The 14,239-nt window shown below is 38.9% G+C and overlaps 2 protein-coding genes across 3 annotated transcripts; one reads left to right on the forward strand and one right to left on the reverse strand.

The window, feature by feature from the left end:
• The first annotated feature begins 913 nt into the window (after positions 1–913).
• Positions 914–5,259, forward strand: LOC133865773 (uncharacterized). The gene is made up of 7 exons (XM_062302243.1): positions 914–1,171; positions 1,886–2,004; positions 2,113–2,195; positions 3,000–3,121; positions 3,663–3,827; positions 4,128–4,221; positions 4,552–5,259. Exons 1-7 carry the CDS (start codon positions 1,120–1,122, stop codon positions 4,796–4,798), a joined length of 882 nt encoding a protein of 293 aa, XP_062158227.1. The 5' UTR covers positions 914–1,119; the 3' UTR covers positions 4,799–5,259.
• A 193-nt stretch (positions 5,260–5,452) lies between these two features.
• LOC133865772 (UDP-sulfoquinovose synthase, chloroplastic) lies at positions 5,453–10,872 on the reverse strand. Of its 2 annotated transcripts, none has more exons than XM_062302241.1 (3): positions 10,716–10,872; positions 6,519–7,603; positions 5,453–6,027 (listed from the first exon to the last, which is right to left on the reverse strand). In XM_062302241.1, exons 2-3 carry the CDS (start codon positions 7,563–7,565, stop codon positions 5,626–5,628), a joined length of 1,449 nt encoding a protein of 482 aa, XP_062158225.1. In that variant the 5' UTR covers positions 7,566–7,603; positions 10,716–10,872; the 3' UTR covers positions 5,453–5,625. The 2 variants fall into 2 exon arrangements, with proteins under 2 accessions (XP_062158225.1, XP_062158226.1); XM_062302242.1 differs by having other exon boundaries at positions 10,711–10,869.
• Positions 10,873–14,239: the final 3,367 nt, after the last annotated feature.

Below are 14,239 nucleotides of genomic sequence, written 5' to 3' on the forward strand. Positions count from 1 at the left end.
AAAATTGGCCCAGAGCTCAACATCGGCTAACCCAATTGCTCGATGTCATAGTCTTTTTTCAACTTCTTTTTCACCTTCACTCGGCCGACCACAAAAGTAAATTTTCTTTTGTTACAGCTAGGCCGTTGAATAATTTTACAGTACGTGTGCTGTAGTTTTAACTACAGCACACAAGTCGGATCCATTGGGGGCAATAAGACACTTATTATGCTAGCCAAATTTTTTGTTTTTGTTTTTTTAGGAGCTGAGCATCACAAACAATGTGAAAGTCGAGAATTACATATGGACTCCAATATGCAACCCTGGTTAAACATCTACAACTTTTTTCAAAGAAAAACTTTTGTGAATTGAGAATGAGAGAACTAGACGCCTAGTCATTAATCCAAGCCCAAAGACAAACTCTCAGTCTTAGAGAAAAAGAAAAAAGGTTAAATCCTTTACAAAGACGGTAGTTTAATGTGAAATCAAACACAGTATTATACATAGTACATGTAAAGATTTGATAAACATAGTTCGTCTTTCTGTCCAATAATTTAACGGCGTGTCATGTCAAACTAATTAGCAACTGTCATGTGTCACGTATATCTCATTAATATTATTATCATTTTTTAAAAAATGGGTACCATATGACCAGCACACCCAAATGGCCAAATGAGGGTTGGCGAAAACTACTCTCTGACTATTTAGGAGTGGCTTGGCCACCCCTATTTGGCCAATGGGGTTACTCGACCACCCCTTAAATTTTAATGTGGCATATGGAATACATGACAATCGCTGCTCAATTTTGCGTTTCACTCAGACAGAAGAATCAGGGTTTGTCAAATGTTCACAAATACCATATGCAATACTTTTTAAAATAGAAGGGTCTATTTGTTTTCTCATTACACCACAAATACTCAAAAGAGTTTTAACAGAAAACCATAGACAAGCTTGAGAATTGAGTTTCAGGGTCAGTTTAACTGCCAAACGCGCCTCAAGCAACAGGTGCCAACTGCCAAGTGGTTCACGAAGCTAAATTCCACGCAAGCTGACCTTAACACAGCACTGTTTCTTCGGTCTGCACAAGGTCCGACTCGTCCATCTTTCCTTCGCGCCATAAAGAACCCCAAAGCCTAACCCATGTCGATAACTCGGCCGGGTCCGACTCAGGAAGAACGGGCCAAACACTCTGGTGAGCCATATTTATCTTCCCACGCTTCAACATTCTTTCAACTATTATCTGACAACCAAAGTTTTATCAAGGATTGTTCTTTGCCCATTCCCCATTAGTGGAATATCTCAAATTCAAGGTCATTTTAGGTGATGTCCTGAAGGGCTTGCTTATGAAGTTTTCTGATATGGGTCTTCTTCGACAATAAATAAACTGATCCATTGCGTGATGGATTATGATTCATACACTACATTGATGGTTTTTAGGTTTACTTTCACAAGTAAAAGAATTTTCTTCGTTGCATTTTACTTGGGATAATGATTCCTTACATGCCAATTGTTGCTTAAGATTAGTTCCACCTTGTTTGTGTTTCTGGGTCTTTGATTCTGTGGCTAGTAGCTCTCCCTTTCAAGATCTAGTCTGCCCATTTGGGGTCAAGAGCCTTAATAATTTGCTATATATGTCTATATTTGTGCCCCTATAAATATAATTCATCAAGCAGACAGAGATATCTGGTTGATAGGTTCGCTGTTTCAATATAATTTATTTGTGCTTGATAAAACTTTTTCTTATTGCAGGGACAAGTATGTGTAACAGTACATCTAATTGGCTTTGGCACCTAATTTGGCATGCAAAATGCATATTCTTTTTCCTTCTCTTTTATATTGTATGCATGTTATTCTAATAATTCAATTTGGATCACACCCGTGTCTTCTCCTTTTGATCTCTCTACAGTGACTCATCCGTGGAGGGTTACTATAAAAAACAACCACGGTGAAGAGCTTGTGGGAATATTACATGATACAGGTTCAAAGGATCTTGTTATATTGTGCCATGGATTTCAATCCTGGAAGGTTATTTTTCCTGATAAGCAGATGTATCCTTCGAATGTTTGTTCCATTTTTTGGGTCAAATTTTGGGGTGGATCAATCTGATTGGATTGGTTGATCGTTAATCTCTAGGAACGAATTCCAATGGTGAACCTTGCTGCTGCTCTAGAAAAAGAAGGAATCAGTGCCTTCCGCTTTGACTTTGCTGGCAACGGGTAAGCTGTTTGCACTAAAAGGAATAGCAAAAGGGCTGTTTCGTTTGCTGTATAGAATGAACTAACAACATATGTTTGGAGGTTCTTTTCTGTATTTGTGTGCCATTTTTCTTTTTTCTGTTGTCCAGGGATGAATCTTTGAAATATTTTAATGGCCTGTCTCGAGTGATAGGCATTCACTTCAGTACAAAACCTTTGCAAGTGTTTTTTGGCTGATTGGATTCAGATTACTTGCATAACAATATGTCATTGTTTCAGCTTTTATTTAACATGAATCTTACATAAATCTACAGTGTGCTAGAACCGTCGTGTATTCTCTGGAAGTTGCCTTTTCCTGCGCTCTCAATTTTCTGAGTTAGCCAAACCAAATATGCTTTTTGCATCTGCATATATTGCCTTGAAAAACTGTGTGAATTACTTTATTGAGATTGAAATTCAACAAGTTTGTTTCACAGTTGCGGTGTTGCAGTCTTTGAAGTGCACTTTTTCCCTCCTTAGCATTTTTGTTCATTTTTCTTTACCTGGATTCTGCTCCTAATATGTGTGTGTGTGTGTGTGTGTGTGTGTGTGTGTGTTTATGAGTGTAAGGAAGGAGGGCTTCTAATGGCCAGAAACAATTTTGTTGGCCCCTTTTAAATGCCTTCAATTAATAAATAAGGCTGTAGCTTCAGAATAACGAATCAATTGATTACAAAATTTAGTTTAGAAGCAATTCTTTCTTCGAATTGCCTTTAGATACTCCAAATGTTGAAATTTAGGATAATATGAATACTTAATGATTAGATGATGTTACGTCTTTTGCAGGGAAAGTGAAGGTTCCTTCCAGTATGGTAACTACCATAGAGAAGCTGATGATTTACGTGCAGTAATTCAACACTTCCATAGGGAAAAACGTGTAATAACTGCAATCGTTGGGCACAGTAAAGGTGTGTTAATAATTCATGTCCAATCTATAGGATCCTACTTATAAGGCAGGTGAAAATTTTGAACAGAGTACAGTATAGTAGAGTGTAGCTGTCATCTCACTCCTACCCAATCTTATTAGATGTTTAGGTGTTGTCAAGATACTTGTAGATTTTTTTCCCTGGTGAAAGAATTACGGTTTTACACTGCTAATGGTTCAACGCTTTTTCTTTTTGTCTGCTTGTAAAATCTTCCCTAGTTATCAGATGCAAGGGTTTTTTGGTTACTACCATATGTTTCTACCAGAAATTCTTAAATTTGAAGCTCTAGTTTCTTCTTGAGCAATGATAGCCCCTTCCAAGGAAGTCACTTGTCATGCCATAATGATTTAGAGGCAATGCATTTCAAAGGGTTTGTCTAGAGAACAACTTTTATTGATCAGCAAAGAAAATGATAATTGTTTCGTCTCTCTGGTGCCTCATTGATTTTTGATAGTTTAGAAAATCTATTTGAATAATCAAATTTTTGGATTTGTCTACTATACGCTTGAAAGAGATCTTGCAGGGGGCAATGTAGTTCTCTTGTATGCTTCAATGTTCAATGACGTTTCAAAGGTTGTCAACATTTCTGGCCGTTTTAATCTGGAGAGAGGCATTGAAGGTCGCTTGGGTAAAGATTTTTTACAAAGAATCAAGCAAAATGGATTTATTGATGTTAAGAATAAAAGAGGTAAGTAATCAAATGTGATTGATTAGTCTAATAGTTATATCATTTACATAGTTTGTTTTTGTCATTTGATAACATGTTCAGTTCTACTTTGTCTTCATTTTTCTAACATCGCATGGAAGCTTTTGTTGTTACATTGGTTTTCAAAATTGAATGCTGATAAAAAATAAAAAATAAAAAAATTAAGCACATATTCTTGGTAATAACAACTCACGCTTCAGCAGTTCTTTGGTATTTATGAAGTTCCTGGATTATATTTCGTTTAGATTGACAGTTACCTGGTTGATTGTTTCTCATTCACAGGGAAGTTTGAGTATCGAGTGACAGAAGAAAGCTTGAGGGACCGTCTAAGTACTGATACTCATGCAGCCTGCCTTTTGATTCATCAAGACTGCAGGTCAGTGATTTCTTTTTTCCTTGTTGGCCAGACAGGTCAGTTGATTCAAATTGCTTCAATGGATTTCTGCAATGTTTGTGATATTGCATAATCATCTCCCTCAAGTTTCAACAATAAATGTCAAACAAGGACCACTTTGCAAGGCTAAAAACTCTTGGGTATTTGCGTCCCTCCATATTATGGAGTAAAAATATTCTGTAGAAAGTAATATATGACCTTTCACTTTGCCATCTTGTAGAGTATGTAAAATATCATTCTGTTTGCACTTAATATGATTAAATATTGCTTCTACCAATATCTAGAACCCTTTCCAATGCTATTTATTTACAGGGTATTGACAGTTCATGGATCCATGGATAAAGTTGTACCAGTTGAAGATGCTATGGAGTTTGCCAAGTTCATATCTAATCATAAACTACATATTATAGAAGGAGCTGATCATGAATACACTTCATATCAAGATGAGTTGGCTTCAGTTGTTCTCAATTTTGTTAGGACACATGTTCCTCGAGACGGAGATACGTCTGAGCAGCTACCGTTACGGACAAGAGTTCGATCCATTCATTCACGATTGTGACAGATTTCCATTTGTATCATCAAAATAAATAAGTAGAGAACAACATGAGAAATTTGTTGTTAACGAGAGTTATTCTACCTTGTCCTGACCTCAAGTTCATCACTACAGGCAGTTTCTCAACCCACAGAGGCAAAGCTCAGGGCTTTTGCTGCTTGGCCATTGTGCAAGTTAAATGGATTCGGTATTCATATTGTGTTATAAGCATGATCCATATCCGTTGTTCAGAGCCCAATGATGCATACTTGTATTGTTACAGTGGGAATAGTCGTGCCTATTGCATGCGTATGGTTTTAATCCCATTGAACTTAGGCGAGAAAAGCACAAAAGTGAGTTGCCATGAACAAGATTAGATGAATGAAACAATAAATTGTACACTTTGGAATATCTCTATGCTTACTTCCTTCAAAGATATTCACTTTATTATTATAATTGTAGCATAAAAGCACATAATATTGGCTATTGGGTTATGAATTTAGTCAACGCAGCTCATTAACCACTTCCTAGACTGCAACTAAGCAATCACGGACTATATTTATGTCGAAAGTTCATTAAGGTGCAAATAAAAAAAAAAAAGACATTAAGGAGGCTAATTCAAACATTGTTTGTCTAAGTTTATCGAGGAAACATTCTCTCTATCAAAAGCTATAAATCAAGTGCTCATTAACCACTTCCTAGATTGCAACTAAGCAATCACGGACTATTATTATGTTGAAAGTTCATTAAGGTGCAAAACAAAAGACATTAAGGAGGCTAATACAAACATTATTTGTCCAAGTTTATCGATGAAACATTCTCTCTATCAACAGCTATAAATCAAGTCTACTGGATTATGTCGTAATGGTCCTAGGCTTGACCCCCATTTTTCTCCAAGAAACACTGGGCATCATCTGTTTTGTGTCAACACGATCCTTAAACTTAATAGCGTAGTTGAGCAACGAATCCACAAGAGAGTCAGAAAGAAGGTGTGGTTCAAGTCCCAACTCAATAAGTTTAGTGTGCTTCGCGTTGTAGTAATGTTCCTCTGCCTCTACTCTTGGGTTTGGGACAGAAATGCTTTCAACATTCAGCCCAAGCTTCTCTCCAGCTTTCGTAACAAGGGCGGCAAGTTCATTGACAGAAAACTGCTCAGTGAACTGATTGAAGACCCGAAACTCACCGGACTGCCCGGGGTTTGCAATGGCAAGCTCAACGCACTGCACTGTGTCTCTTATGTCAAGATATCCCCTGGTCTGAAGATTTTTTTTTTTTTTTTGATAAAAAAAAAAAGAAAAAAAAAAAAAAAAAAGTTTGCACAAAAAACCAGGTAAGGCACATTTATAAACATGAGCAGCATGAATAACAAGAAAATTGCTGCAGTTGATGGTAAGTTCCTAACCTTATCATGTTTTACCGCATCCTAATAAACAGCAAATATTAACTTTGCCGAAAATGATCAATTATTACATTGTATATTAACCTTCTTTCAAAGAAATTCTAGAAGACATGATTAAAGAAGCTTAATATACAACTCTTCGAATATTGCAAAAGAAGATTCGTGCAGTAAAGCTGCAGGCTAGTGCTACAATTAACAATGAAGAGCTCTTCTTGTAAAATAAAAAACAACTGAAAATTGTCCTACAGCCATAAGAAATCATTATTCCTCATAATTGCTTCTAAAAATTCATTCTTATCTTATAGTAATGCAGCAATGCCATCGTTTTATCGAGTAAAAGATTCTTACCTGGCCCCCTTTGCCATACACAGTAAGTGGATGACCAACAGCAGCCTGAACACAAAACCGATTCAGTGCAGTTCCAAACACTCCATCATAATCCAACCTGTTACAGAGCTCCTCATGCATCCCAGTCTCATCAGTTTTCATCCCATAAACCACCCCTTGATTCAGATCAGTGGCTCTAATCCCCCAAGCCTTGCAAGTAAAGGCTATATTATTTGAATCGTGAACCTTGCTCAGATGATAGAACGAGCTAGCTTGCTTAGGATAAGGTAGCGTATCTGTTCTTCCATTATGAGTAATTGTAATGTAACCCTCCTCAATATCGATATTTGGAGTCCCATATTCTCCCATGGTCCCAAGCTTCACCAAATGACACTGCTCTCTGAATTCTTTTATAGCAAAGAGCACATTGAGTGTTCCAATCACATTGTTGTTCTGTGTAAAAACAGCTCTTGACCGATCAATCATGGAGTAAGGGGCAGATCGCTGTTCCCCAAAATGGACAACAGCATCAGGCTCAAATGACTTGAATGTTTCTGATAAGAACTCAAAGTCACAAATATCGCCAATGTAGAGTTCAATAGTTTTTCCGGTTAGAGATTTCCAACAGCGGAGGCGGTTGTGGATTGAGGCGATTGGAGTCAAGGACTCGAGGCCAAGCTGGTGGTCAAAAAGACGGCGTACAAGGCTGTCAACTATGGCAACCTCATAACCTTTGTTGGATAGGTGGAGGGCAGTGGCCCAACCGCAGTAGCCATCTCCACCAATGACCATGACCCGCTGTGGCTTGGATGGTTCATTGACGGACTGATGGGAGCCAGAGCCGGGTTGAGTAGGAGCTTCCTTGCTTATAGGAAGCGTGGTTGCGTGGACAGTCAAATTTCTTTGTGGCTTCTCTCCATATGATACAAGTCTTCCAAATGGAGATTTGGAAGCTTGCAAAGTAGAAGAGGTAGAAAATGCTCTTAAGCCTTGGTTCAATGGAATATAATAAGGTTTGCAGCCAGACGAGACATTTATCATGCATGAAGTTGAAAGTAAATGTGCCATCTCAACGATTGCTTCCCCCCACCTATATGCACATAAATCTGCAAACGAATTATGGAAATTGTCAAGTTATAGAGTTTCAATGTCCTGCCAACTTTACTTCAGACGAAAAAGTGAGTGCAGCTTCCACCAAGTATTAGTGAAGCTGCAAAGTGGAAGAAACTTGAGAGAGAGAGAGAGAGAGTGCTGAAATTAAGTAAGGTCATACTTATACTCCTAAAAAGTATGAAGGGGAAAAAATAAACCAAGTTATCAAATCTCCTAACAATGCCATTTAACATCTAAGGCTTCCCAATACGCTATTCGTCTCATCTGCAATCTTTAAAAGTCTCTTTTACATGCATGCCAGTGCATCTGAATGTCCATCCAACCATCTTAAGTTTAGCTCCAACAATCATGAAAGTGTTTAGTTATAATCCCCAAGTCAAACTTCAAGAGGTGAAAAGTAATCACACACACCACAAGATTACTTTCAACTGCAACTGCACTAGTGTTGTTAAAGTGCACCCATGCACTCTTAAAGCAAAAAGCACTAGAGAAAAAGCACTTCTTACCCCTAAAGCAAAGAGCACCTAAAGCATAAAAAGCATGTGATTTTTTGCAAAGCGTTACACACTAAAGGGCGTGCATCTTTTATTTCTTGTTAAAAAACTAACTTCAATTAAAGATAACAATTGGATCTGAGCCCAAATAAAACTTGTAGCTGATTATTTGTACCAACTCTAGTCTTGTGGTCTTCAACAGCAACATTAATTTGTGATCGAGTCTAGAAGAAGAAGAAAACAAACAACAAAAGTGACTTGACACGTGTTTCAAATTGTTTTCTTTCCTTCGGGGTTGGGGTGTGGAAAATAATTAGGAAGGGGTGGGGGGATTTCTATAAATTTGTTAGATTCGAGGTGGGAGATGGGTTTAAGATCAGGTTTTGGATTGATGTGTAGTGTGGGGATCATACCTTGAAGGCAGCTTTTTTGGAGTCATTTAGTATTGCTCGCTGTAAGAAGGCTTCAATGGCTGATCATGTACAGTTTTCTAACGACACTCTATAGTAGAATATCACTTTTACCATATTAGTACATGATTGGGAGGTGGAGTTGGTCACTTCGTTCTTTAATCTTTTGTAGTCTCTCAGGTTCAGACTAGTTGACAAGAATAAAATTTGTCGGATCCCATTCTAAAAGGCAGACGTTCGAGGTTAGATTCTTTTATCATACACTTAGTCCCCTCCTTGACTAAGGTGTTTCCTTGGAAGAGTAATTGGAGAAATAAGGCTCCTTAGAGAATGACATTCTTTGTATGGACAGCAACGTTAGGGAAGATTTTAAATATGGATAACCTGAGAAAAAGGCACATTATAGTGATGGATTGGTGTGGCATGTGCAAGAAGAGTGGTAGACCATTGATCATCTTATTTTTCAGTGCGAAATGGCTAGAGATTTATGGGTATTAATTCTCCATCTTTTTGGGATAAAGTGGGTCATGCCCCAAAGGGTGTTGAAGTTGTTGGCTAGCTAGAGAGGTCAGTTTGGAAGCCACCGCAATGTAGGAGTCCGGAGGATAGCTCATTTGTACTTAATGTGGTGTATTTGGGGAGAACATAATGCTCAAAACTTTGAAGACCGTGAGAGAATGTTGATTGAGTAAAAAGCTATTATGTTCAAATCTCTTTATGTTTGGATGGTTGTCTACAACAGTTCTTGCTTTTCTAATTTTCTAGAATTTCTAGATTTGTGAATAGGAGGACACTTAGTGTGATGTCCTCCTTTAACCCACCTAGGAAACAACTTACCATGAAGGATTCAGTTAATCCTTCTATTCTATTGGCCAAGACTTCAAGCTGAGATTGGTATTGCTCCACAGTTGAGTGTTGTCGAAGCTTGGTGAGAGATTCAGCAGGGTCCTTATAGGTAGTGAGACCAAATCGAATTTCTAAAGCTATGGTAAAGGCTTCCCAACTTGTAAGAACTGCTGAGGACTCCATCCACTTCTATCAGCAAGCCTTCCATGTGAAAGGAGGAGATGAGTAATCAGAGAAGGAGTGGAGTTTGATGGTAGGTGAAAAACTTATGGGCTCTATACAACTATCGTGTAGGGTCAGAACCATCAAACCTTGGAAAGTCTATTCTGACTGTTCTAATTTGCATAGCTCCTGCCTTTTCAAACAATGGATTGTCTTGGCGTGTATGGTCCCCCAGACTCTCTGGTTGTTTGGTTTGGGCACGGGTCAAGGAATCAAGGCTTGAGGCTAAATTGCTCATTTGTTGACTGATTTCAATGAGAAGTTTCTGATGAGCAATTTAGCCTCAAGCCATGATTCCTTGAAATAATGTTTAGCAAATTGAAGACTTGGGTCTGAAATAATGTTTATATTTTATTCAGGCTTTTAGGCAGCAACATTTTCAGACGTTCAACATAGATAAGTGAATTGGTTAATTTAGTACTTTTTCTCAAAATGCCCGAATTTTTTTTTCATAAAATAATAAACTCATGTTTTTCTTTAGTACTAATTCGAGTAGAATTTATTGCATGTTTTTAATTACGGAAACTATATTTTGTGCATGAAAATGTGTAATCTGAGCACGTTTTGAGAACTATGTTATCAAAGGAAATGTTTACATGCATTGAGATGATACCTAGCCACATATTTTCCTATAGATTACATACGTTTATATAAAATGAGTGTTCAAATGAAATGATAGGATCAACATGTGATGTGATGTGTTTCTATGAATGAAAAGACGATATGATAATATTATAACCCATGACAGAACACCTACATTCCTGAAAAAAAAACCTGCGGTTTATATCTTCCCACATTGCAAATGTAGCAATAACAAATAAGATTTGTAAAAGGCAGCCGTCGAACAAATAAAAAAACCAAAGAGTCGAACACAAAAACTAAAAATTAATTAAACAATGGCTCGTAACATTTATGGGTCATAAAAATTACTCTGTTCGATCGGAACATCATAACAAGCAAGCTAACACACCCGCAGAGACAGCAAGACGTAAATTGTCAAATAATCAATTCATTTCTAAGCAGTTTGAAGATCTTTCCGCGCTCCTCAAAGCCCAGATTAGGATTCAAGAAAAGCACACACAACAGTAGAAATAGCAAGAACTAGTTTAGTTGAAAGAGAATTGTTACCTTACCTTTGATGGGATTTCTGTGAGTTCAGTATAGTCCGTACAAACCGGTGAAATGGGTGCGACTGAGTGAGTATCAGATTGGAACGAAGAAAAGAGGTTTTTGTATTTTGGATGTTTGGGGGACAAGACTCAAGAGTGGGGTTATTGGAGGAATATTCGTTTTATCCGAAAGAGAAAAGATCCTCCACAGTTTGAGGAGAAATCATGCGGTGAATTTTGGTTGATCTGGACCATGCTTGTAAATCGAAATAACGGTGCAGAACATGCCACGTACGCACAACCTTATGAATCATGGAAACGGCACCGATTTTCTAAGTCCGATATACTATTACTCCATTTCCTCCTCTCTCTCTCTCTCTCTCTCTCTCTCTCTCTCTCTCTCTCTCTCCATTTTCTTGTAATTATCGCATAATGTTAATATCAACCTTTGATTAATTATTGTTTTAAAAAAAAGTTCACATTCCCATCAAATTACTACTTGATTGTCAATGTTCTTCCAAGCTATAGATTGCGTCAATTTCTACTAATGCTCCATTTGTTTCGGCGTAAAATGATTTCGGCATTTTACAGTATTTGGTAGGGGCGAAAATAATGGTCAACGAAAATCATTTTCGGTTTAACCGTAAAAGCTTCTTTAATTTTTGGAAAACGATTTACGTTTTTAAAAATCGTAAATCGTTTTCCGAAATTAAACTCTTTGTCCTTGCACGCACGTTTGATATCCGATTGCCGGAATCCAGCAATAGTCGGTCGTCAAAATCCAGGTGGCACCAGGATCCGGCAACATCCAGCCACCTTCACCAGATGCCGGCGGACCAGATTCCGGACGAATCTAGCCGGAATCCGGCCATGGTCAGAAGTCGGCCAGATCTAGCCAAAATGGCCGGGATCCGGTCACTAATCCGGCCGGATCTGACCAGATCCTGCCATTGATCCGGTCGGATCTGGCCAGGATCCGGGCACTGATCCGGCCGGATTTGGCCAAAATGGCCGGGGTCCGGCCAGATCTGACCGATCCGGAGGAGTCCGGCCGGAATCCGGCCATTTTAGCCAAATTTGGCCAAACATGCTCCCCGAAATCCGGCAACGGCGACCGGACGTTGCCAGATTCCGACGACAGTTGCATTTTCATCTTTCGTAATTTTTTCATACAAACAAAACTTCGAAAATATTTTACGACAGAAACCATTTTACATCGAAACAAACGGAGCATAAACTACCAAAAATTGTTAATGTCTCTTTAAGAACAAAAATACCCTTAATAAAACAATTTTAATAATAATAATAATAAAAGATGTTGGAACAGCCGAACAGGGGGTAGTCGAGCCACCTCTTGGCCAAATGGGAATGGTTCGATCACCCCCTGCCGACATGGGGTGAATGGCGGTTTGATTCTTTTGATGCGAATGCTAAGAAAGAATTGAAAGAGCAAAAGGAAGCCATAGGTCAAAAAGCAAACTTAAAGATGTAAATGAAAATGTGGAATCTGACATGGCGTTTTCTCAATTAAAAAACTTAGAGAGGCGTAGACTGACGTGATATCTCTTTACTGTTCACATCAATGTACAATTTTTTTTTTTAAAAAAAAAAAAAAGAGAAGAAGAAGAAGACTGATTGTTCATCTTCCTGAATCTTCCTACTTCTTCCTAGACGGCCTCTCTCTTAAATCGTGCGGTCTCTCTCCAAGTTTTTCATAGAAGAGAAAAACAAGACTGATTTCATCGTGTAGTCTTCATTTTCTGTGGGTCTCTCTCTCCAAGTTTTTCATTCTCTCTCCAAGCCCCTCTCTCTCCAAACTCTTCATTTTCTAAGAAAAACCAACAGCAATTTTGGTTTTTCTTCCTGTTTCTCTCTATCTCTCTCTCAGAAATTTGTTCACTCCCAAAACTACCCACACACAGGGCTCTAAGGATATTATCTGCTCCGACCGTTCTACAGCAAGAGAGAGAGATGATCAAGCTGAGAGCAAGAGAGAGTTTGTGTTTGACGGTTGAAGGCCGTGGCACCACCTCGTTGGTACGCCAGCCACCGTGCGGTTAAGGAGAGAGAGATGCTTAGTGGTTGAGGCAGAAAGCTTAAAATCGTTTTTGGTAGGTAATTTTTGATGATTTCATTAGGTTGTGTTTAAATTTTTTATTTTCTATAGTTTTGAGTTTTGATTGATTTGGTGTTTTTGACTTTCAATTGGTGGTTGATTTTCTGTAGGTGTCGATGGTGGTTGATGGCCGATTGAGGTTGGGGTGGCCAATTGTTCTTGATAGTGGTTTTCTATAGTAACTTGAAGCATATCTACAATTGAGACTAGGGGTGTACAACCAATTGCGGTAGCGGTTATTTGCTCATAACTGCTACCATAACCGGGGTCTCCGATTATTCATATTTTAACAACAGCAACCGCAACCGATAAGTCGGTTGCAGTTTTTACCAACCGCCAGTTATCCGGTTATTTTAAATCAGTTATTAAGCGGATAACCGGTTTTCTTTTAATGTTGCAATTTTTATTTTTATTTTTATTTTTATTAAAAAAAAAAAAAAAAAAACCAATATTTGGCTGGGTAAGATGGGGATGGCTTCCATCCACTTAATATGGGAAATCTCGCCATGAGAGGACGGGAGCCTTTATTCATTCCCTGCACTCCAAAGGGTTGCATTGAGTTATTGATTAGGTCTGGTTTGGAAATCATAGGGAAGAAAGCTGTGGTGATTGGAAGAAGTAATATAGTTGGATTTAGAGGTGGGCACGGGTCGAATCGGGGCACCTTTTTGCCCTTTTTGGACTCACCTCGCACCCCTACGGGTTGTGTAAATTGGACCCGTGACCCTCATTTTATACGTGATACCCGTGCGGCGCGGGTATCAATGGGGCGGGGGGGGGGGGGGGGGAGCGGGTTTGAGAGGCAGGGCGGGTTCGCCATTAGCAACGAAAACCAAAAATGAGATTGAATATCTTTGAATCTGAGAGCAACGAGAAAAAAGCAAAGATTGACGGGAACTGAAATGGAGTAGATTTGAGGGAGTGAGAGTAATATAAGCAACCGTTTTCAAGCGAAATGCAGTAGATCTGAGGGAAGCAAGAGACGATTTGACTCAAACCTTGACCACCTCGCGAACTTGTGGACCTCCAGCAACCTTGACCACCCTACAACGTTCGCAATGCTCGCCATGGACTTGGAGATCTTGAGAGGTTTGTGAAGACTCAGAGGAAGGAGTACTACCGGAAGAAAAAATGAAAAATGAAGAGAAGAGGAGGAGTGCGGTGCTAGAAGAAAAGAAAGGAAAAAATGAAGATGGGTTTAGGAAACGCTAGGGTTAAGTGGTTAGCTGGTTATGGGTATTTTTATTCTTTTATTTTCTTTTCATGCAGTGCGGGGCAGGTCGGCTCGAGTCCCCGATTTTTTTTAACATCCCAACCCACAAACCGCACCGCACTGCACTGTTTGCGGGATTTAGGAACGAAAACCGGTTATAAGGTGCGAGTTAAGCGTTTTTGCGGGGCGTGCGGGTTCTGCACACCCCTAGTTGGATTG

The sequence above is a fragment of the Alnus glutinosa genome, chromosome 4, assembly GCF_958979055.1.
Source record: "Alnus glutinosa chromosome 4, dhAlnGlut1.1, whole genome shotgun sequence".
Lineage (NCBI taxonomy): Eukaryota > Viridiplantae > Streptophyta > Magnoliopsida > Fagales > Betulaceae > Alnus > Alnus glutinosa.

What these genes read in the sequence shown, in the direction of transcription:
- LOC133865773 (XM_062302243.1), top strand. Translation starts at nt 1,120, where the DNA reads ATGTCGATAACTCGGCCGGGTCCGACTCAGGAAGAACGGGCCAAACAC. An exon ending in ATGGATTTCAATCCTGGAAG is followed by an intron (nt 2,005 to 2,112) that starts GTTATTTTTCCT and finishes GTTAATCTCTAG; the next exon opens with GAACGAATTCCAATGGTGAA. An exon ending in TTTGACTTTGCTGGCAACGG is followed by an intron (nt 2,196 to 2,999) that starts GTAAGCTGTTTG and finishes CGTCTTTTGCAG; the next exon opens with GGAAAGTGAAGGTTCCTTCC.
- LOC133865772 (XM_062302241.1), bottom strand. Translation starts at nt 7,565, where the DNA reads ATGGCACATTTACTTTCAACTTCATGCATGATAAATGTCTCGTCTGGC. An exon ending in TGTATGGCAAAGGGGGCCAG is followed by an intron (nt 6,028 to 6,518) that starts GTAAGAATCTTT and finishes AAAAATCTTCAG; the next exon opens with ACCAGGGGATATCTTGACAT.